The sequence below is a fragment of the Podarcis muralis genome, chromosome 3, assembly GCF_964188315.1.
Source record: "Podarcis muralis chromosome 3, rPodMur119.hap1.1, whole genome shotgun sequence".
In the NCBI taxonomy this organism is placed as follows: domain Eukaryota; kingdom Metazoa; phylum Chordata; class Lepidosauria; order Squamata; family Lacertidae; genus Podarcis; species Podarcis muralis.
In genome coordinates this window covers 68164523-68188426 of record NC_135657.1, presented here as the reverse complement: position 1 = coordinate 68188426, position 23904 = coordinate 68164523, and the positions used below count along the sequence as shown (strand labels likewise).

The 23904-nt window shown below is 43.8% G+C and overlaps 1 protein-coding gene across 4 annotated transcripts in view; it reads left to right on the top strand.

Moving 5' to 3' along the window:
* The first annotated feature begins 19071 nt into the window (after positions 1-19071).
* The window catches only part of DCBLD1 (discoidin, CUB and LCCL domain containing 1), a 29717-nt gene continuing 24884 nt past the window's right edge, over positions 19072-23904 (top strand). For all 4 annotated transcript variants that reach the window (XM_028723259.2, XM_028723260.2, XM_028723261.2 and 1 more), the window contains exon 1: positions 19072-19644. In XM_028723259.2, coding sequence (XP_028579092.2) covers positions 19551-19644 — 94 coding nt within the window. In that variant the 5' untranslated portion in view covers positions 19072-19550. The remainder of the gene's footprint in view (positions 19645-23904) is intronic.

Genomic DNA, 23904 nt, shown 5'->3' with positions numbered 1-23904 from the left:
CCCAAAAACAGCTGGAGACCCAAGTTTGGAAACACTGAAGTAGAGAGTAAGTTCTGCTGAATTCAGGAGGACTGACTTTTAAACATACTTTGGATCACACAGCACAGTCTGCATTGAAATCAATGGCACATAGGCCCAGTTGTGCCTGCAGTTTTATAATCATCTTAATCCCATGCAAATTTAGCAACAACAGCGCTGTTATAACTATACTAGCTGTACTGTTGCCATGTTTTCAATGGATTGCAGCAGTATCTATGAAAGTTGTAAGGGTGCAAATTTCTAGACAGCTGACTTCAAGGTGTGAATTATTGAGGAGGGGGGATATTTTGGATTTGATATAATGAAATTTATCGTTTTTTCCAGTCCCATGATTCTTGGCAGAACTGTTGTAACTCATGTGGTCCTGAACCTTAAGAGGTTTTGCCCTTGCATTTTAAAGTCAAAGCTCCTGGTTTCTCAGCACACATAAATAAAAATCTGTCCTTTATTGAAGTGCCAGACTGAAAGCTGAACTCCTGAAAACCTAACCCTCTGTGTCTGTGAAAGATGACTCATCTTTTCCAGGCATCAGGCCCAATCCTAGGAGATGGTGGACACTCACACCTTTTTGTTAATTTCAAAGGGTACTATACATTCAAGTTGTCCTCAGAGAGGATCGTATATCTTACTTACATGCTTCACAGAGTAAGAGGTTTCAGCTAATCCAATGCACAAGGAACTGGCAGTCCAAAACAGAGCTAGCTGCTTGCCTTCATTCAAAGATACAGTCCACCCATCACATGTTTACTCTTGCCCATGGAAATAATGGACCTGAAAAGCACTTACTTGTGGCTGGATCCTGCCTTCAATAAAATAGCAAAACAACAATAAAGCATTAAAGCATCATCCACAATGGCCCTTAATTGGTTTGAGTTATGGGACTCATTCCTGAAGAGGACACACGAAATGGAGACACATTGCCTAGTGAAGTGTGTGTTATTTACAGCTTCTCCCATACATCATCTCAGTTCCATGGTCTACCCTTTTAAGTCTCCAGTTGCATATACAACCTCCGCTCAGTGCCATTCCACATCTGTGAAACTGACTGGCTACAGAACATGGTGATCATAGTATTATGGCAGGGTAGCAGATCACACATCTTTAGCATGGTGTATGAAAAAAGAGGCCAGCACATTCTAAATGCATAGAACCAGGGCATCCTTTCTGCTCCTTTTAATTTAGATTTCAAAGCTTGTTATTTTTGCAAAAGTAATGCACTTTTATTGTTTGATCCACTGGGGGCAGGTTAGATTTCCAAAGCTGAAGAGCACTTGAGTGCACCTCACTTAACTGGCTGTGAGAAGAGGCATGGCATGACCTTGGCAAGAAAAGCCATGCCAATTCAGCTTGCAAGCTTCTCATAGTTTTTAGCTGGCTGACAAGTATATTGCTGTTCCTTTTCTGCATTGGTTTCATTTTGAAGTCCCACAATAAATTATGAGCAACTTACACAGTCCCCAAGGAAACAGACTGAAGTGGACAAGAGGAGAAAAGTTGTTCAGTGCCGGCCCAGCCATGAGGCAAGATGAGGCAACAGCCTACACAGGGGCAGCAAATCCCAGTGTAGATTATTCCACTCCCTCTTTCCCTCCCTGATGTAGATCTTCGGTCACCCTTCTTCCATGACAGGGAGGGCAATGCCATTTTGTGGTTCACCTTGGGATCAAAATGTATTGGGCCGGCCCTGACATTGGTAGCAGATTTGCCTCTCAAGAATAGAAGTGAACATGGGTGACTTCCTTAGAAGGCACATCAGGATTGTGCACCTTTAATTATGATCCCTCCGAGTCTCTCTGACTGCCATTGCTCAATGGTAGGGCAACTGTTTTGCATGCATAAGGTTCCAGGTTCATTCTCCTCCGTTTCCAGGTAGGACTGGGATGGAGACAACCTGATCTGAAACCTTGGAGAGCCATTGCCAGTGAATGTAAAGCAACACTGAACTAGATTGACCAAGGGTATGACTCAGTGTGAAGCTGCTTCCTGTGTTCCCATTTTACAACCAGTACTTTCAGCAGCAGTAACACTGGTTTGTCTGTTTTTATGAGGATGAACCAAATGTCTGGAATATTCCAGTGTTAAGCTACAGTAGCTGTTTACATAGGATAACTGCTGCCACCTGCGTTGTTTTTGCTGCCTTGGCAGCACCAAAGTGACCATCAGGTTGTGTATCCATAGCAGCGACCGGAGGAGGAATGACCACTGGGAGAGAAGAAATGCCATGGTGCATCTGGACTTCTTCATGTGCCTCAGCTGCAATAAAACATGTCTCTCCCATATCGGTCTCCACGGCCACAGCAGGCACTGTAACTCTCCAAAAGCAATCGCTTGACTTTACCCCCCCCCCCAAAGGCACACTCCTCCATTGTCTCCTGAGACAGATAGATGCCAACAAATTAGAATAAAGTGTGATTGCAAATATTTTAAATGCAAGTTTGCACACACAATAATGGGCTCATTTATGGCACTTCAGTTAATCCAGAATCACTATTGTAGGCCAATTTGTTGTCAGTACACGCCCTAAGAACGTGCCAAGAAAAATGCTACTCTGGAACACAGGTCGCTGCCTTATACCAAGCCATGCCATTGGTCCATCTAGCTCAACACTGACTGGCCACTCAGTGATACAAAGCAAACCCACTGTAAAGGGGAGTAACCAGAGCACACTTAGCCCTGGACCCTCTCTAACTAAAAGTTAGCCGAGCCCGCTGGCTGTCAGGTATGAAAGCTCGAGACAGAATTTGGGTACAAAGAAGCAACAACAACGATAATCTGCCAGGCCTCCCCAAGAGAAAATGTCTTGAGCATTCTAGCCTATGCCCACATTACCCACCTGCCTACCATGGCAGTTTCTGATGCCTCAGATAAAAAGAGAGGTGAAATCTCTTACAAAAGGAGACATGTTTGCTTAAGGTATACAGACTTTGAGAAAAGAGAGGCTTTGCAGAGTCTCACATTAACAACAGCAGCAGCAAAATATTCAGCTTCTCAGCTTTATCATAGGCAGGTCAATACTTTCATATATTCACAGGACTCGTGCTGGTAGCTTACAGCACCAGGAAAGTATGCCTGGATGAAAGCTTATACAGCATCAAGTATGCTTAACCATGCCACTGCTGTCAGTCCTTCACATTTCACGAGCGTATTGCTTCAGTAGCAGAGCTGGTGTTTCATTGCCCTTCCAATCCAAATACTAATATAACAGAAATGCTTTAACACTGCCTCGCCTCCCTGAATATTGAAAGCATTGGAATACATGAGCAGGCTTTTCCTTTCCTTTTCTTAAAGTGCACTGGCCTCATTCATTCCCATCCTAAACGCTAAGCTGCAATCAAAGTTTCAGAAAAATACAGGGTCCACTGCAAGGAGTTTGTCTTTCAGGATGTTCTTCTGTAGAAACATTCCCACACTGTAAATATATGAGGCAACATAAAGCAAGTACCATAATACATTGTGTTAAGGGCAGCGTAGGCTGGGTGAGTGGAATGTACAAGCTCTGAAGTTTCACAGAACTTCATTAGTTAATCTGAAGATGGTAAAAATATAGAACAACCAGGATGGTAAATGGTCTGAAAACTAAGACTGCGAGCATATATATTTCAAGTACATAACTCCCCCCCCCCCCCAATAATCCAGGGAACTGTAGTTTGTTAAGGGTGCTGGGAATTGTACCTCTGTTCCCAGGATTCTTTGAGGGAAGCTGTGAATTTTAAATATATGCAGCCACAGTTGAAAGAACTATGTATGCTTAGCTTGGAGAAGAGACGATTAAGGAGAGACATGAAGGCTGTCTTCAAATATCATTAGTAGCAGCAGCAGCAGCAGTAGTATTTATTTCAATTTAATATCAGAAGGCTGCCGTGCATAAAACAGCACAGACTTGCTCTTTACTGTCCCAGTGGGTGGAAATTTCAGTGAAGCATATTTGGGTTAAATATTGAAACTTCCTAATGATGACAGCATTAGGCATGTTTTGGGCAGGGTGGGTTCTCCTTCACTGGAGGTGTTTGAGCTGGGTGGCTATCTGAAATGGATGCTATAGTTACATCCTGTGTTGTAGATGCTGCACTGAACACAGGGATGGCCTAGATCTGAGATGGGGGACCTCCAGATGTCTTAGACCTCGACTCCCATCAGCCCCAGTCAGCATGGCCAAGGGCCAGGGATGATGGGTGTTGTAATCCAACAACTTCTGGAGGACCACAGGTTCCCCATCTCAGGACTAGATGACTTCCAATGTTCCTTGGTTCAAGGTTCTATAAGTCTATTGTTTCACCTATTTTTGATATTTGTAGCCTGATAATCTACCCACTAGATAGCAACATTTTTTCTAGCTGTTATTTCCCTAAAATTTTACCACATTGGACCAGGGATGATGTAAGAATGCTTGCTGATAGTTCTTGGGTCTAAGAAATGGGAGCAATGCAGTGTGACTTTATTCAAGCTATATGCTCTTGATTGATATTATTGTGGTCATACTTTTCTCTAAGGCAACCTTCTCTGGTGATCCACAGATTTTTGAACTGCAACTCCTATCATCCCTGACTATAGACTCTGCTATTTGGGGCTGATGGAAGACGGAATCTGTAGGTCATCAGGCTGGGGAAGGAAGGTGTAAACAGTAGGAATTTAAACAAATTTTCCTATTCTGGGGCAATAAGGCTTTCAGAATCTGTTGTAACAAGACTTGGTTAGGCATTTTGGGGTGTTGACTGATGGCTATGGAACTGCACTGACCATGTGTTTGCTTATATACCTCCAATAACACTTCCTCCATCTGTACATATGGAAATTAATAGTTCACTACAAAGCCTTGCTTATACTTTCAGTAATGAGCTCCAGCTACTGAGGGAAATGGGAGCTCTGGCAAAATGTTCTGTGTTGCCCAGAAAGTTGCACAATCTAACACCAACCTAATGTGTGCCAATAGAAGATATTGTTGTACCTCTAGTCTGGGGACAATACAGCAGCCAACATTTAGTCAACATTCTTAAATGTGTCGTTTTCTTCTGCTAACACAGTGTGCTATCCACAGTTAATTTAACAGATCATTAGCATCATTTATTTGAATTCCCTTATTCTAGAATAATTCACCGTTATGTAGGACACACCAAGCAGTCATAATTAAGGTTTAAAACACTCTGGAATTCATGCTTTTGAATGTTCTGGTGAAATTCTGATTCTATTGGATGTTGAAGACTCCATTTGCCAAATACAGGTTTATATTTCCTTCTGCGCCATGCCATCTTCTTCACCATACAAACAGGCAGCAGCAGTATCAGTTCCCAACCAGACCCCAAAACCCTACTGCAATAGTATAGATTTCTTCTTTCCAAAAATAAGGGTGCTCAAATGTGTTGACCAATGGTATAAAATGCTAATGGTAAAGGGACCCCTGACAGTTAGGTCCAGTCGCGGACGAACAATAAAATACTGATTTCTCCTAGAAAGCTAGTGACATTTTAAAAAATGAATGTTTTCATTACTATTACAGCTAGGATTTGTATACATTCTCTTTATTATGCAAGAAGGTCCCGTCTCTATCATTTTTAGCATTAAATTTTTAGCAGAATTTCTCATCGTCTCACAATGACTAGCTTTCCTAGGAAAGTATTTTTTAGTCTTCTGTGGGTGAGCTGGTGTCAGCAACCTACTTAAGCTATCTATGGAACGAGGGTGACACACTGTGGTCAGAAGAAAGCATGACTTCGCTTTAGTTCTGAATGTAGTATAAACACTGAAAACTGGGAAACACTAGCCTGTGAGCGCTTGAATTGGAGAACAGCCTTTACCAAAGGTGTCACAGATGCTCAAACTCAGGACAAAAGGGAGAAACATGCTAAGAGGAAGGCACGCTTAGCAAACCCTCACCATGATCAACTCCAGCCTGGAAACCTGTCTCCCCTGTGGAAGGACGTGTGGATCCAGAATTGGCCTCCACAGTCACTTACGGACTCACTATTAAGACAGTGTTCATGGAAGACAATCTGACTCGGCTATGAGTGACTGTCAAAGAAGATGGTTCTGTTCATATTCCATCCCTAGGAATGGCTAACATAAGTCAATGAGAGTTTTTTAACTGAATACAGTAGCCTCAAATAGGTTGCCCTAAGTTGATACAAATGGGAAAAATTCACCAGGAATGTTGTTGTTGTTTAGTCGTTTAGTCATGTCCGACTCTTCATGACCCCATGGACCAGAGCACACCAGGCACTTCTGTCCTCCACTGCCTCCCGCAGTTTGATCAAATTCATGCTGGTAGCTTCAAGAAGACCATCCAACCATCTCATCCTCTGTCGTCCCCTTCTCCTTGTGCCCTCCATCTTTCCCAACATCAGGGTCTTTTCCAGGGAGTCTTCTCTTCTCATGAGGTGGCCAAAGTATTGGAGCCTCAGCTTCATGATCTGTCCTTCCAGTGAGCACTCAGGGCTGATTTCCTTAAGAATGGATACGTTTGATCTTCTTGCAGTCCATGGGACTCTCAAGAGTCTCCTCCAGCACCATAATTCAAAAGCATCAATTCTTCGGCGATCAGCCTTCTTTATGGTCCAGCTCTCACTTCCATACATCACTACTGGGAAAACCATAGCTTTTACTATACGGACCTTTGTTGGCAAGGTGATGTCTCTACTTTTTAAGATGCTGTCTAGGTTTGTCATTGCTTTTCTCCCAAGAAGCAGGCATCTCTTAATTTCGTGGCTGCTGTCACCATCTGCAGTGATCATGGAGCCCAAGAAAGTGAAATCTCTTACTGCCTCCATTTCTTCCCCTTCTATTTGCCAGGAGGTGATGGGACCAGTGGCCGTGATCTTCGTTTTTTTGATGTTGAGCTTCAGACCATATTTCGCACTCTCCTCTTTCACCCTCAATAAAAGGTTCTTTAATTCCTCCTCACTTTCTGCCATCAAGGTTGTGTCATCTGCATATCTGAGGTTGTTGATATTTCTTCCGGCAATCTTAATTCCGGCTTCGGATTCATCCAGCCCAGCCTTTCGCATGATGAATTCTGCATATACCGTATTTTTCGCCCTATAGGATGCACTTTTTCCCCTCCAAAACGGAAGGGGAAATCTGGGTGCGTCCTATGGGGCGAATGCAGGCTTTCGCTGAAGCTTGGAGAGCGAGAGGGGTCAATTTCAGTTTCTTCAGCACCAGTAGTTGGTGCATAAACTTGGATTACTGTGATGTTAAAAGGTCTGCCTTGGATTCGTATCGAGGTCATTCTATCATTTTTGAGATTGCATCCCAGTACAGCTTTCGCCACTCTTTTGTTGACTATGAGGGCTACTCCATTTCTTTTACGGGTTTCTTGCCCACAGTAGTAGATATGATAGTCATCCGAACTGAATTCACCCATTCCCATCCATTTTAGTTCACTGATGCCCAGGATGTCAATATTTATTCTTGCCATCTCATTTTTGACCACATCCAACTTACCCAGGTTCATGGTTCTTACATTCCAGGTTCCTATGCAATATTTTTCTTTACAGCATTGGACTTTCCTTTCGCTTCCATGCATATCCGCAACTGAGCGTCCTTTCGGCTTTGGCCCAGCCGCTTCATCAGCTCTGGATCTACTTGTACTTGTCCTCCACTCTTCCCCAGTAGCATGTTGGACACCTTCCGACCTGAGGGGCTCATCTTCCAGCGTCATAACTTTTATATGCCTGTTGTCTTTGTCCATGGAGTTTTCTTGGCAGGGATACTGGAGTGGCTTGCCAGTTCCTGCTCCAGGTGGATCACGTTTGGTCAAAACTCTCCACTATGACCTGTCCATCTTGGGTGGCCCTGCACGGCATAGCTCATAGCTTCTCTGAGTTATTCAAGCCCCTTCGCCATGGCAAGGCAGTGATTCACCAGGAAACTCTCCCACAAATGCACCACAAAATGGATGGGAGGAATGAGCACAAATAGGCATGAGATATGGGTGGCGAATGATGTAGTTAGTGACTAATTTCTAAAATGCACTGACAATTGCCTAAACCAGAATTTTCCTCTACGCAGTGCCCAGCTGAATGATGGATTTGTTGAGGAGAAAGTTTGGTTTTTGCAGCTTAAAAGCTGTGAGCTCCCTTCCCCCATGCAACCTGCTACACAGGGATGAGAAAATATGTGGCCCTCCAGATGCGGTTGGACTACAGCTTTAATCACCCCCAGCTATTGTCCATACTGATTGGGGATGATGGGAGTTGTCCAACAACATTTGGAGGGCCATAGACTCCCCACCCACAGCCTATTACTTTCCACCTTTCACCCAAATCTCTTGCTTTTTAAGGATATCTCTCCTGCCCATGTGAGCAAAGTGAGGCAAAGATGAACAGACAGACATACAGACTTGCAGTGGTGTGGGACATTATTATAGAAAATTTTGTCTGCAGTGCCATCTCATTGCCACGTTCTTGGTTTTATCGCCTTGAGTCTCGTTAGGGAAAAAGGCAATGAATGAATGAATAAAACAACTAGACCCATCAGAGACTTTCAGTTTATGAGAATTTTTTTCCTTACCAAGATATCAGCCAGATTCTTAAGTAACAATACAGTACAGTGGTACCTCGGGTTACATACGCTTCAGGTTACAGACTCCGCTAACCCAGAAAGAGTGCTTCAGGTTAAGAACTTTGCTTCAGGATGAGAACAGAAATCATGCTTTGGCGGCACGGCAGCAGCAGGAGGCCCCATTAGCTAAAGTGGTGCTTCAGGTTAAGAACAGTTTCAGGTTAAGAATGGACCTCCGGAACGAATTAAGTACTTAACCCGAGGTACCACTGTAGTACAAATTAACTAGCTCAAAGGTTTCCCAAAACTTTGCTACAGACACCCTTGCTGCTGTCACATGGTGAGAAACTTTTAAGGTCTTTATTGGCTTCAGAGGATAAATTTTCTCCCCTTGTCCTCTGCTCAAGTAATGTTCCTCTACCTTCTCTAGAGCCACTTTCCCCCACTCCCCTTGCAACACGCTCCTGCACCTGCAGGCTGTCAACCTCCTCTTCTGAGCAATCCCTTGGTGACACATTAAGGCAGAGAGGAAAAATGTGTAGTATTCATACTCAGGGGTCACCAAGTAATTTAACACCCTTCCTTCCACAGGTCACAAAAATAGACAGACAGATTTTTTCCATAATATGACACATATTAATCTCTCTGAGGATGATGTACAGCCGGTAATCTGCAATGCAACCCTACATCATAAGATGCGACATAAATTTAGCCTCTTGAAAGGCTCTTGAACTTATTATGGCATCTCCCTGGGCAGTGCTCCTCGGCAGGGACCTTAACCACATTGCATGCTCTGCTGCCCTGCAATAAACCACACACCTCACACAGTGCTTCCAGACACGGGTGATTTAGCAGCACCCATGGTTCAGACTTTGCATTGCAAGAAATGGCTGACTAGGGATCAGCTGTGTTGTCTGCACAGCTGGTGGGAATGCTTGAGATAGGTTTATATGTGGCAGATTGCTAAAGATATATTTGGGAGAGATTACCATACAGGAACTGCTTCTATCTTGGTTATTTTTGTTTAGTTGCTAATGATGCTGTTTTTGGTTTTGTGTTTAACAGAATAATTTTATTTTTTCATGTTGCATTAAATATGTATTTTGTATTTAGCCCTTTATCTGTCATGTTTTATTTCGTGTTGTTCTGGTAGGTTGTGATCCACTTTGAGATTTTAAGATTTTTGGAGTCTTACCTATTCCCACCTGGACATTCCAAGAACTGAAAATGGGTCCTGTGTTGTACTACTGACCTGTCTTCCTGACTTAATGAATAAAAGTGAACCCTCACACTTCTATCCACTGCAACCCACCTGGCCTTGGTTTCATTGTTGTTGTTTAGTTGTTTAGTCGTGTCCGACTCTTCGTGACCCCATGGACCAGAGCACGCCAGGCACTCCTGTCTTCCACCGCCTCCCGCAGTTTGGTCAGGCTCATGTTTGTAGCTTCGAGAACATTGTCCAACCATATTGTCCTCTGTCGTCCCCTTCTCCTTGTGCCCTCCATCTTTCACAACATCAGGGTCTTTTCCAGGGAGTCTTCTCTTCTCATGAGGTGGCCAAAGTATTGGAGCCTCAACTTGACGATCTGTCCTTCCAGTGAGCATTCAGGGCTGATTTCCTTAAGAATGGATACGTTTGATCTTCTTGAAGTCCGTGGGACTCTCAAGAGTCTCCTCCAGCACCATAATTCAAAAGCATCAATTCTTTGGCGATCAGCCTTCTTGATGGTCCAGCTCTCACTTCCATACATCACTACTGGGAAAACCATGGCTTTAACTATACGGACCTTTGTTGGCAAGGTGATGTCTCTGATTTTTAAGACGCTGTCTAGGTTTGCCATCGCCTTTCTCCCAAGGAGCAAGCGTCTTTTAATTTCATGGCTGCTGTCACCATCTGCAGTGATCATGGAGCCCAAAAAAGTAAAATCTCTCACTGCCTCCATTTCTTCCCCTTCTATTTGCCAGGAGGTGATGGGACCAGTGGCCATGATCTTCGTTTTTTTGATGTTGAGCTTCAGACCATATTTTGCGCTTGGTTTCATAGCATCATACTATTGTAAACAATAAAAATCTGCCCTTTTCCCCTTATGCGGTATCCAAGAGCCAGTATAGAGTCCCTATGTGGGTTCCCTATTGGTAGGAGAAAATAACAGAGGCCAACCAGAGAATATTGAGAAGCAAAGCAGCTAGTAAGCCTGATCTTTATTGATCTGTTGCAACAGGGTACTCCCCTCACCCGCAGGAAAGAAGGAGGACCTCAAACAATGGCGTGCAAGGCCTTATATAGACGTTTTAAATTCCCTGCCCTGGAGCTTAAGACCACTCCTCCATACATCATACATGCATCACAGAAGGGGTGTAACCCAAGACCACCCCCCACAAACATCATGCCTACATCACAGAAAAGGTGGTCTACAACAGAAATGTGAATGTTGTTGTTTTTCCTGTCTGCCAGGTAATCTGATAATGCCTTATCTGATTGCCTTTCCTGGTAATCTTTTCCTGGTAGTCTGTCACCCTTTGAAATGGTGATTACTAAATTCCTGTAAGAAGGAAGGTTTTTTTCACCTCCTCCCTCCTTGCAGAGAAACATCTGGTCAGCTTGGGAGTCAAAATGATTTCAGGACTGTCTTCCTGCGCTGCTTCAGACATGTGGTTTATATATTTATGTACATGTTTGCTTGGTAATAATAATAATAATAATAAATTTTATTTATATCCCGCCCTCCCCAGCCGAAGCCGGGCTCAGGGCGGCTAACAACACCAAAATAGTGCGACATTAAAAACATTATAAAAATTAATTAAAATCAAGATTGATGGCAGCCATAAAGTTTTGTAAAGGTTGCCAAAGGAGGGAGTCAGGCTGCGCCCTAACCAAAGGCCTGGCGGAACAGCTCTGTCTTGCAGGCCCTACGGAAAGATGTCAAGTCCTGCAGGGCCCTTGTCTCTTGTGACAGAGCATTCCACCAGGTTGGAGCCACAGCCGAAAAGGCCCTGGCTCTAGTTGAGGCCAGCCTAACCTCTCTGTGGCCTGGGACCTTCAAGGTGTTTTTGTTTGAAGACCGTAAGTTCCTCTGTGGGGCATACCAGGAGAGGCGGTCCCGTAGGTACGAGGGCCCTAGGCCGTATAGGGCTTTGAAGGTTAAAACCAGCACCTTAAACTGGTACATTTATGAACATTTAATATATATCTAAGACCTTAAAATTCTTATTACACTATGACCTGCTGAGTTAGCCGGCTCCACTAGCACCATCCTCCATCAATATCTGTGAGATTCAAAACCATACCTCTGTAATCATGAAACTAGCTGTGGCTGACAACCTGAGGCTACAATCTCATGTCATGCTGCTCTCAAGAATTTGTCCAACATACTTAATTTATACCAGGCAACTCAAAAATCTGCAGTCAGAAACATCTGAAATTGGATAAGACATAGATGATGAAGCATTTTTCTTTTTTGAAAAAATGTGCTATGCAAACATAATCAATAATTCTAACAGCAGCCTCAGTGGGCTGTATGGATCCATCTTTTTCTTATAGGTCCTGCAGTTTTATTGATTTATTTTAGGGTCATTTTACAAGACCACCCAGCTCGCAGAGGGTCAAGATAAAAGTTCCAGCTGTCTTTTGTAACAAGGAGCTGTTAGATAATTATTAACCTTTGAGTGACTATCAGCCCAAATGTTATCTTGGGGGTGATTATTTTTCTTGGTTGTTTCATATGAGACTCCCTGGCTTCATTGCTACACACACACCTCTTGGTACTGGGTGGATCCCTTTCAAGCTGTCACGTGCAGTCTTAGCTAAAGATGCAGCACTAACCCCATTTACCTGGGAGTAAGCCCCACTGAATTCAGGAGGACTTATTTCTGAGCAGACATGGTTAGGACTTCAACCATAACCACGGGGAGTCAGCAGTCTCTACCCTGGGAGCATAATATATTTCTTTATACATATGAGTCCCTTTTTTTTCAGTGGACAGACTGAATTGCGGCATGCCCTTTCTTACCTACTTGTCTTATTCCCATCTTCTTCAAACCAACAAACTCTCTGAGCATGGGAGAAACACACACAGTCACTCAGCAGTCTCTCATACACCATATGTGGGGGCTAAACTCAGCAAGCTTCATGCTCATGTTTGAGATACACAGTTCAGTCTTACACACTAAATGAAAATGATGGTGCTGACTTTTACACAAAACATTCTGATAGCCAGTCCAAGATTCTGTCTTTTGCACAATACATGAAATCTGGCAAAAGGGCCCAAAGGTTGCTTCTTTCTTTCTTTCCTTCCTTCCTTCCTTTCTTTCTTCTTTTAAAAAACTTGTTCTGATAGGCTAGCAACCAGCTTTCCACTTTTCATCATGCCTTCCACTAGGTGGCGCTGTGATATGCCGCATGTTAAATTTTGGAATTGTAAACACCTTACAAATGCTGGATACTGTTTGGTCCTTTCTTTTATTGAATGCCAGGCATGCATAAAGAAAACATTCCCTGGACTCAGTGAAGTAGAAAGTGTAGTCATAAATCAACTTTGTGCCAGGTACTAGTGGGAGTGTGCAGCCACTTATTGCTTAGTCTAGGTCTGCATTCATGAATTTCTGAACTCCTCACCTGGGCTGACACATATTGGAATGTTTCTATTTAAATACAAATTATATGATGCAGCACAACCCTGCACCATTTTTCCTGCAAGAGTGCAAATATAACGAACTGTGTCATTGCTTGAACTCCCTCTCAAACAGGTGAAGAACATTAAAATAATAGAATTGGAGAGTTGAAAGGTACTCCGAGGGTCATCTTAGTCCAACTCCCTGCAATGCAGGAATCTCACCTGCTACCTGGCTGCTTTGTCCTGTGCTGCTGAGTACCTTCTAGGCTTGCGGCTCAAAAGACAGTGAGTGGACTGTCTGGCTCTTGTCTTTGTGAAACCCAAAGATGTCCAGAGAACAACCTGGATTTCCTCTGGGCTCAGGATTGGGGAGACCACAAGGATGGCAGCAGTAGAGCACATATTACACAGAAGGTCATGGTGTGTATGTGCTGAGTCAGCATGGTTTGTCTGAATACAGGTGCAGTGCCAGCTATAATAAGAGCTTGCTGCGCCACCTTTCAACTAGCATGCCATTACAAACCATTGCTATGGACAAATGAAATGGAATACCTACAGAAAGGACACATTTCTAAATTGATAAGTGCCAAGTCAGCATGCCTCTGGATAGCAGGTGCTAGGGAACAGCCCACTTATCGTATCCTTACTGTAGGTGTTTCATTTCACTGCATTTCACTATGGGGCGTCCCATAGGCATTGCTCTGAGAAAAGGATATTGGACTAGACGGACCCCTGGACTGAACCAGCAGGGCTCTCCTTATGTTATTATGTGTGCTTGTTTTCGGTGGGTTGCAAATGCTCAGTGGTATATTGTTATATTACGCATCCCAGGGTTGAGAAGACATTAGATCCCGCTGTAAAGGAACAACAAAATCATTTCCTTGCAACCTTCCCTGTCAAATGTGAGGCAAGATATTTAAAGAAGCACCTCTTAAAAGCACTAAAGTGGGTGCGGTTATGTTTTAAATAAACAGTCAATATTGTCTAATTGCCTGTTCAAAGAAAGATTTCGCTGAAATGAATTGAGAAAAAAAACAAACCAAACCACAGGACCTTTAACCACATTTTATATACTGTATCCATGTAAACTGTTTCATTTTTTTAAAACATTCTTCACAATTCACTTCTAAAGCTGGAGAATTGTTTTTAACACACCACCTGAATATGTGAGTAGCATTTTTGTTTACAAAAAAAAATTCACCAAAACTTGCATTTATACCTGAGCTGCTATTAAGCCGTTAAATGTTTACATCAGTCCAAGAAAGAATACCTAGAAAATGTAGTCTGGCATTTGATGATGGCAGACTTTGCTCTCTATACAACTGTCTAGAAAGGCTCAGCAGGCCAACTCACTGTTAGAATTCATGGGCAGAGTCGTTTGTTTTGCTTTCCCAGGCATTTTAAAACTTAAACTGATGTTGATGCCTCCTGCAGTTTAGGAGTGATTGGATGTTGTTGTTTTAGTGTTTAGGGGTTTTGTTTGTTTGCTTAGCTCTGATGAATTGGATGTCACCTTGGGAGCTTTTTAAGGTAGAATGGATGATTCATAAATTTTATAAACAAATATTTGCTGTCCAAGTCATTGTGGGATGCCTTCTGCTGGCTAGGCTGGGAAAACCTTTAGGCTTGCTGACACAGCTACTTTGACCCAGTTGGACTTGGCAGTGGACAGACATAAGGCTGTGGGAACCTGTCAGGATTTGCACGCCCCTTGTTCCCTATTAAGAAACTTTGGAGAATGATAGCCTCCATTCATGAGGGTGCCTGTTACTGAATGTTGAACATGCCCCTAGCAAACTGCTTGCAGTTTGAGCCAGTGGAGGTTCCCTGTCCCAGGCTTGATGTCCTTTACTCACTTAGCCCTGCCTGGTTAAGGTCACTTTAGGACTGGATCTCTTCACGGCAACCCATTTCAGAGCAAAGTTGACAGACAGCAGCCCAGCCAGCCCACTTTGCATATTCTTGATAACATTCTAGCTCCTTTGTCACATGGGATTGCTTTGGAAATGAATAGTAAAAAACAACAACACAAAACCACAATCTGGGGGGTTGAAAGCTTTGCCAGTGTTTCCTAAGGATCATGTAACTCCCTGCAGCAGCAATGCTTCAGTTCCAAAAGTTCACACTGCAATAAATCACATCCAACAGTGCCACAGTCTTTTTTTTCTTTTTTCTTTTTTCTTTTTTCTTTTTTTTTTTTTTTTTTTTTGCTGTTGTCTTTGCTTAAAAAGATTAAGGAGGCTACTCCTTTTGAATTATTAACGTAGGCTGATTTAATGGCCCAGTTTACCTGTAACATTAAATCAAAACATGACTTACTTAGCATGAAGAAGCAAACATATAAGCTCCTGGAGAGATCATGGCTGCTTTGCTCATTTTGCTGCTGTGCTGCACTGAGCTAAACCATGGTTTGGTTTAGCATGTTGTTCAAACCTGGGCTTGTGATTTAGGTCTCTCCAGACAGACAATGAACAGAAACCATAGGTTTTGGCTAAAGGCTTTCTTCTTGTTCACACTGAGATTTCACTATGTGATCTTGTATGGCAAAAGATGAGTTGGCTTGGCGAACTGACCCTTAAATACTTAGAGAGTTTATGTGAAGAAAGTAAACAAAATCCCTTGTGACTGCAAAACTCAAACTTAGTCTCTCTCTCACCCACACCCACACCCACACCCCCTCTGTCTTGCCTTGGTTTTGATAGACTCTGCCTGTTTGCAGGAACCATTCATTTAACATTGTTTTGTACATACAGGGAGAAAAATGAACACAAAAAGCCCCAACAAGTTTGGCTCAAGACTGATATGTACCTCTGCAGATTACAGAAGAGCTTGTGAAAACAAGGCTGTTAAAGCTGGAACAGACTGGAAAGACAGTCACGCATGAGATACTAAACTGGTCATGAGACAGGGATTTGTTCTCACTGATGTAGAATAATAACCAAATAAAATGGTATGTTAAGTGATGGTCAGCCATTTATTTCAGCACAGGGAAGTTCACACTGGAAACAATTGACAATGGTATGAACACTTTATACTACCAAGGGAATAATGAACATTTTGTTTATTTATTTACAACTAGTAGACTCAAAGCTGTCATTGCTCGGGAATTCTAAAAAACAACAAAAACAACCAGTGCACATTTGGAAATCAGTGGTTAAAATCAGTGCAGTTATGAAAATTTCAGTCCATCATCTTGACTCAAAATGGCTTCCAACTGTATTCAAGCATGAGTGAAAACCCACTCCTTGATTTCAGGAAACATCATGCATTATTTGGTTACAAAATCTTAAGAGACGTCCAAACACATAGTGAACAAACAACTTTGCAAAATATAAAGCAGATACTTACATCCTGCTTTATAGTCCTGAGATGCTCTCAAAGAAGCTTCCAAAAGATTCTCAAAATAAGATCACATTCAAACCTGGTACAGGAACCAAAACCACTCAGTGTACATTAGGGACCAGGATTATTCAGGCAGCATTTCCTGCCCTCTTCCTTGTCCTTCCCTGATGTCAGACCAGGCAGCAGTTCCCACCAAAATCTTGAGCCAAGGGAGTATTCTTGAGCAGCTGCATCTTGCTCTGCTCATGATGGAATGGAAACAGACTTCCCCACTAGCAGTTGGCAAGCAGCAGATCCTCTGAGGCACAGGGGCGGGGAACCTGTGGCCCTCCAGATGTTGTTGGACTCCACTGATGGTCAGGGATAACTGGAGCAGCATCTGGAAGGCCACAGGTTCCCCACTTGCTCCTGCTCTGAGGCAAGGAAGGGGGGCTGATCAGCTGGATCTCGTTCAGCACATGATGGAACAATATGGCTCCAGAAACAAACTGATGTGCTGTTGCCCTGTATTACAACAGCAAGCAACCAAAAAATTAAACCCTGCATCCAAATCAAATATGGATAAATCTTTTCAACTTGTATATTTGGCTTCAAAAATTCCTCAGTTCAAGCAGTTGGAGCTTCGAAGGACATCTGCTACAGGTTTGGTCCAGAGTATTGATGATTTACAGATGAATCCTAAATGTGTATGTGTGTGAGATGTCTAACACAGCCACTGCTAAACCATGGTAACACATAAGTGGAAACATGAGAGGCAGAATTTATTGGTTCCCAACTTTAGAATTTTTGATCCTGCTCTCCCCAAAAACACACACACATTGGGCTTTAGATACAAGGCTGCTTCTTACCTGCTGCTGAATGCTCTGTTTTGGGTCTGCCACTAGAACAAACATTGCAGGTGGTAGATCTAAGCCCAGCTCTGTGCACATCCCACAGCACATCCACATCACAGTGGATGCATGCCACTTTCCACAGGTGGAGCACCTTTTTGCAAGCAGAGGGGCACTTCTACCTCCTCCAGCCAGTGGCTCTGCAGGTCAGGACTGCACTCTTATGGCATTTTAGTACATAATCCATTTCTTTACAAATATACTAGATAAGCAAGAAAGAACCTAGACATGGAACTGCTAGTTTGCAAAGCAAATAAATTCCTCCAAAAGCAAATCTGCACTCACACTTGGAAACTCCCAACACTGTTTCTTGTTAGCCAGCTGCACAAACTCTGGCCTGAAGTGCAGAAACAACAGGGGAGGTGGCAAATTAATTATCATGGCATTTGGATGCTGCCCTGTAGCATAGAAGTTTTCTGGACAGTTTGTGTTAAATAAGAAAGCAACTAGAACACAAAGCAGACACAAAACCCAAAGCAACATAAATACAACCAAACAAAACCTCACCACATGCACAGATTTAAAAACTGAGCGGTCCACACTACTTCCAGTTGTTTAAAAGGCCTGGATGATGAGAAAATATCACAAAGACAGTGCCAGGTGAACCTTCCTGGGAAGGAAGGCTGCTCTATAACTGGGTGGCCACTGCTGAAAAGGCCTTATCCCTGGTGTTTACTCACTTCATTCCTTAAGGGTCTCCAAAGAGCATCTTAAGGTTGGACTAGGTACATAGGATAGAAGGCAGTATTTCAGATGACCTGGTCACAAGCTATTCAGGGCATTAAGAACATAAGAAGAGCCCTGCTGGATCAGGTCAGTAACCCATCTAGTTCCACATCCTATTCTCAGTGGCCTACCAGATACCTGTGGGATGCCCAGAAGCACTTTCTCCAGCTTTAAGGCACAGTGTGGTGTAGTGGTTAAGAGCGGTAGACTCCTAATCTGGGGAACCGGGTTCGCGTCTCCGCTCCTCCACATGCAGCTGCTGGGTGACCTTGGGCTAGTCACACTTTTCTGAAGTCTCTCAGCCCCACTCACCTCACAGAGTGTTTGTTGTGGGGGAGGAAGGGAAAGGAGAATGTTAGCCGCTTTGAGACTCCTTCGGGTAGCGATAAAGTGGGATATCAAATCCAAACTCTTCTTCTTCTTCTTAAGTTGGGCCCAGAAAAGCACTGGGTGCCACTACAGTTGCCAAAGCACAGGGATAATATGGTCAAACCACCTTGTTCCATGGCAGTTTCCATGCCAATTTAAAAAATATGTAGCACATTGCAATAATCGAAACAAGCGCATGGGTAATGAAGATTGACTGCAAGTTGCCTAGAGGCTGCCCCAGTTTAAGCGACTTACCAATTATAAATTACTGTTAATAACAACGATAGTAGACACGTGATATTCCTCCAAGTTAATGTATGCACAATATTTGACTTCAAGGTCATACGACTTAACTCACATGAAATCACCTGCATTTAGAAAAGAAGAGTAGATATCACAGAGTTCTAGCAGGCTCCTGTGCTAGTTTTCTGGGTGCTGCGATTTATTTTTCGAGGGTGAAGGTGTGTTCAGTGATGCCATCAGGGCAAGGCTTTGGGACAGAAATCTAGGGCGCCATTAGGCAAAACGAGAAGGAGTGTCCCTAAACCAAGGAGTCCTGGCATAGTGCAATAAAGTGAAGAGATACACTTTATACACACTAGAGAAGACAGGAGTTGCACCTGGGTACAGGCAGAGTGCCATTCCCTCACGTCCAGATGAGAAGAGGAGGACTTCGGGGTCAATCCCCGCTGGCTTCCAGGCAGGCTCGAACCGAACCCCTCCAGGCGAGCCATCGCTGGGAAAGGAGCCGCCTGGGCGGACGGACGCGCCTCCCTCGGCGCACGAGGGGAGGCCCGGGCCCGTTGGGAGCCGCCCCTCCGCCGCGCCGTCCAATGGGAAGAGCCGCGCTCGCCTTCCTCGCTTCCTTTCTCCCGCGGGAGGCGGCCGGGCGCTGGGCAGACGGGGAGCCGCTTCTCCGGCGCCGCCGCCGCCGTCGTCGAGGGGGCGTCCCGAGGAGGAGGCAGGCAGGCGAGCGGGAGAGGGCCGCCGCGGGCGTTTCAAAGCGGCGGGAAAAGGGCGAAGAGCGGCGGCAGCGGCGGCTGGGCAGGCAGGCAGCCGCGAGTCCCGCGGGGCCATGGGTCGCTGCAGGCGGCGGCTGCTGCTGCCGGGGGCTCCGGCGCTTTCCCTCTTCCTGCTGCTGCTGCCCGCGAGCTGCGCGGAGAAGCTCGGTGAGTCGGGGCCGCCGGGGCCATTTTTGAACGTTTCCTTTGAACTGGGAAAGTTTAGTGCCGAGCGCGGAAGGATTGTGTGTGTGTGTGTGTGTGTGTGCGAGAGAGAGAGAGAGAGAGAGAGAGAGAGAGAGAGATTTTCTGTATGTGTAGAGAATGACTGAATGCGACAGCGCTGGAAAAGCTCGTGGTTTAGCGCTCTGAAAAAGATACCAGATGTTCTTTGCCTTCGAGGGATCAGATTCCTGGAGATTTAAAACAACCTTTGAGATTTCTTCCTTCACCGTCTTATAATAATAATAATAATAATAATAATAATAATAATAATATTGTGTATATTGTGGCAGAGCGGATGTTTTTCTCACCTTTCCAATAAGTAGTTTGTGGCTGGTCAGCTTGTGTTTATTAAATGGTTGAAAATGCAGGACTTAAAGGCTAGAAGGTATTTCGGATGAACTGGCACATAACAGGACCAAGGTATGATTTGCGGTGCTACTCTTGTGAGGGCCACCAGCAGATGTTGTTGAAGTCCAGACTCCATCACCTGCGACCATTGGCCAAACTGGCTGGGGGCTCGTGGAGTTGCAGTCCCTAGAACATCTGGCACCCCAGCTAACCTTGTGCTAGATATATATTCTACTTTACCCCAATTTCCACATGGAAGAGCCCTAGCTTAGCAGCAGAGCACATTCCTTGCATGCAAAAGGTCCCAGGTGCAGTCCCAGAAATCTCTAGGTAGAAACCTAGTCCTTGAAACCCAGGAGAGCTGCTGCCAGTCAGGGTTGACATTACTGCTCTGGATGGATCAATGGTCTGACTTGGTATAAGGTATTTGCCTTCCCAGTGTTGTTCGTCACAACAAAGCTTTGAAGGAGATGGAGTTTATTTGCAGATGGAGAACTGGGGTTGATGGACAGCAACTTGTCCTGCAGTGCTCAAATCAAATGTCAAGACTGCCCCATTCGCTTCCATGAAGAGATTCCTCCTTTGTACACATATGGCTGCCTTCTTTTTTGAAGGGAATGAAGAAGCCTGATGTATGGTGTGTGTGCAGAGATGTAGATTGCGGGAGGCAGTAAAAGGCTGACTTGGGAAATTAATAAGGCCAGAGAATACACACTTAATAGGACTGAAATGCAACATTACTCACATTTAATATAAGATAATTTTCCATATTTTGACAGTTGGTTAATTCACTTGCTTCTAAATAGCTTGGCATCTTGCTGGGAAGCTGAGCATCAAAAGCTTTCTGAAAATCCTATCTTGACCATTAAATAGTGTGATGAGAAGTGTGAAATTGAATGTTTGCTTTTTAAATATAAGACAGTCCTTTGATTTTTGTGCTTTCCATTTCATCGCTGCAGTTCTGCCTGTAAAACTTGTTTAGTTTGGCAATGCATTCTACAGGGGCGAAACTATGCTTTATTTCACTCCGGTTGAAGACTCAGCTTGGAACCCCCACACATATATTTGTGTACACACACACAGCCTAGGAGCCTCATCCAGGGCAAAAAGCCTGGCTAGCCCTGCCCCTGCCCCCCCCCCCCAATAGCTAAAGCTCTGCATTCCCTAAGGAATCTGAAGTAGACAACCTGTAAATCATGCAATGGAAGATCACATATACTTTGTTCTCTGTTCTTAGATGCTTTGTTTGTGGTTTCAAAACTAGTTTTCCTTCACTGGAATACTATGCATGTTTACTTGGAATTAAGTCATGCAGTGTGTTCATAGAGGTTCACTCCCAGGGTTCACCCCTGGTTTGTTATCCTTTTATGTTTGGTATTCCATGCAATCTTATTTCATTAGCTATGTGTGCACTTCTTAGGTGAACTTTGCTTTCTGTAACTCTTTGTTCATGTAGGAATTTCCACTGCCGAAACCTAGGGCTGTCAATAATAACTTGAGAAAAGATGATGAATGAATGTAGGCTGCCAGGTGCAAGAGTCTTATCTAAGGGATGCTGTGGAGGTACATTGATTTTGCTGGCTGAAACAGCTGAGGTAGAAAGGAATCGCCATTACGTGCTGTGGAACTGTGACATCTGGCAGTTCTAGAGGGAGGACGGTCTAAATATTCTAATTAAAAAGAGATGTTTTAACTGCACACAAGAGCTTTCCTTAAGGGTATAGAATTGCCAAATAATTTTTGCTATGCCAGTTAAAAATAGAGGGGTTTTCCCTCTCCTTTTAGTCTTTGCCCTCTTCCTCTACCCCCCCCCCCCACCTTTGCTTTGTCTGTGCCAGTAGAACAATGAATTATGCTGTCTTAGCTGATTTTAGTGCTTTATATAGTTTGACCCGGTTAATCCATGCCTAGTTTAGCCATGTGTCTAAGTAGCAGCAAGATTATAACAGTAACCCATATTTTAAAGTCGATGCATGTGGACTGGTTTTTTTAAAAAAATCTTTTGATTTTTAATTTAGAATAGAAACACAAATTATGAAGTGCAGTTTTACTACAAAGCATAGTTGATGCTGTGTAGTGCAATGGCTAAGAACCAGTGCCAGGAAGTCCCCCGTTTAAACCTCAGTTCTGCCATGAACATACTAGTTGGTCTTGCTGTTGTTTAGTCGTTTAGTTGGTCTTAGGCCAGCCATTACCCCTCTCTGTGTCAGCCCCGACAGCAGCAGCAACATGCAAGTAGGAGAGGACTCAGCTGGTAGAGCATGAGACCCTTGATCTCAGGGTCGTGGGCCCACGTTGGGTAAAAGATTCCAGCATTGCAGGGGGTTGATTCTCAGGTGTCCCTCCAACTTTACAGTCCTAAGCCTAAGCAAAGAAACTGATGATGGTAGATAATAATAATAATATTGGCCTGATTGTAAAGATTGTAAAATGAGAGGATGTGAAATCCTTCAAACATTCAAAGTACTATATAAATATTACGACATTAATCTTCTGCAAAAGTTTTTCTAATGCCTGACTTGGTCTTGGGTATGTCAGAGGACAGGCATGGCCAGCAAAAGATTTAGTGTTAACCTTTGTATGTATTGATATTATCTGCTGTGATGTCGCTTGAACGACAGTGAATAATGAGAGTTGCAGTTATTCATTAGCTTGTTAAACAGGCCATAGCTGAATGAAATCGATACACAGGGGTCTCCATAAGATTTTAACAATTGGAATGGGTATCAGTTTAACTCATTGCTAACATAAACTCTTACTGTAAAATCTCGTTTATGTACCTAGCGCATTTGCTTCAAAAACAATTGGAACATAGGAAGCTACCTTATGGGACCATTGTTCCACCTCTGCTGACAGACAGTGACTCTCCAGGGTTTCAGACAAGGTTTTCTCTCAGTTCTGCTTGGAGATGCTGGGTGTTGAAGATGGTTGTGGGCTTACTGTACAAGCTTAAACTGTGTGGTAATTATTTCTAGTGCGAGCAAAAATTACATTCCCGGCAACCTCTGTGCTGCTCCTGTGAGAGACTTCTGGGCAGAGGTGTCACCCACAATTTCCTCCCAACAGCGTTCTAGACCTGTCTCCAACCTGTTCAGTGGAAAGCTTTTTGCTTTCTCTTTGCCCTCTCTTTCTCTCTTCATAGAGAGACAAGGAGTAGGGTTGATGCTCTTCTGTGTTCCACTAGCTGAGAGATAAAGCGGGGAGGGAGGCACCAACCAAAGGAACAAAAGAAATGAGACACATGCAAGTTGCACAGGAAACAATGCAGTTTATTGAGGCCCCATACATTTTTTTATGCCACCGGGCAGGGGTGGGGGTGCAATTACACACACGCATGCATGCACACACACGCAACAACAACAACCTGGAGCTGCTTCCTTAAAATAACTGCTTGGAAACCATTGCACACTTCTCTGAAATAACTTGTAAGGCATCCTAGAGGGAGTTTTTATGCCTCTGGGCTTAAAAGCTGAAGTGCATTCCAACCATGGCAAACTGCTCCATTGGGCTGAGGGAAACAAAAGCAATAGGGAGTTGCTCTTGCATGAGTGCACACTTGTCTCCTGGCAGAGACATACTTTTTGTCACTATGTGGGAGTGCTGCTGCTAGTATCCCAGTGGCGTTGGTATCTCCCATTTGAAACAACTTCACATGGTCAAGCTCCATGCCTGCAGAAGTAACAAGCTTTAGCATCAAACCTTATTGCTAAACGAAGTTGACCTGCACAACATGGTGCTTTGTGGGATTTAACACACACACAGTCATTCCCTGAAAGAGTAATGCATTTCCAACAACATAGTGTTGACTGTATTATCTCAGTCCCATTGCAATCTGTGAGACATGTTTTGGGGGAG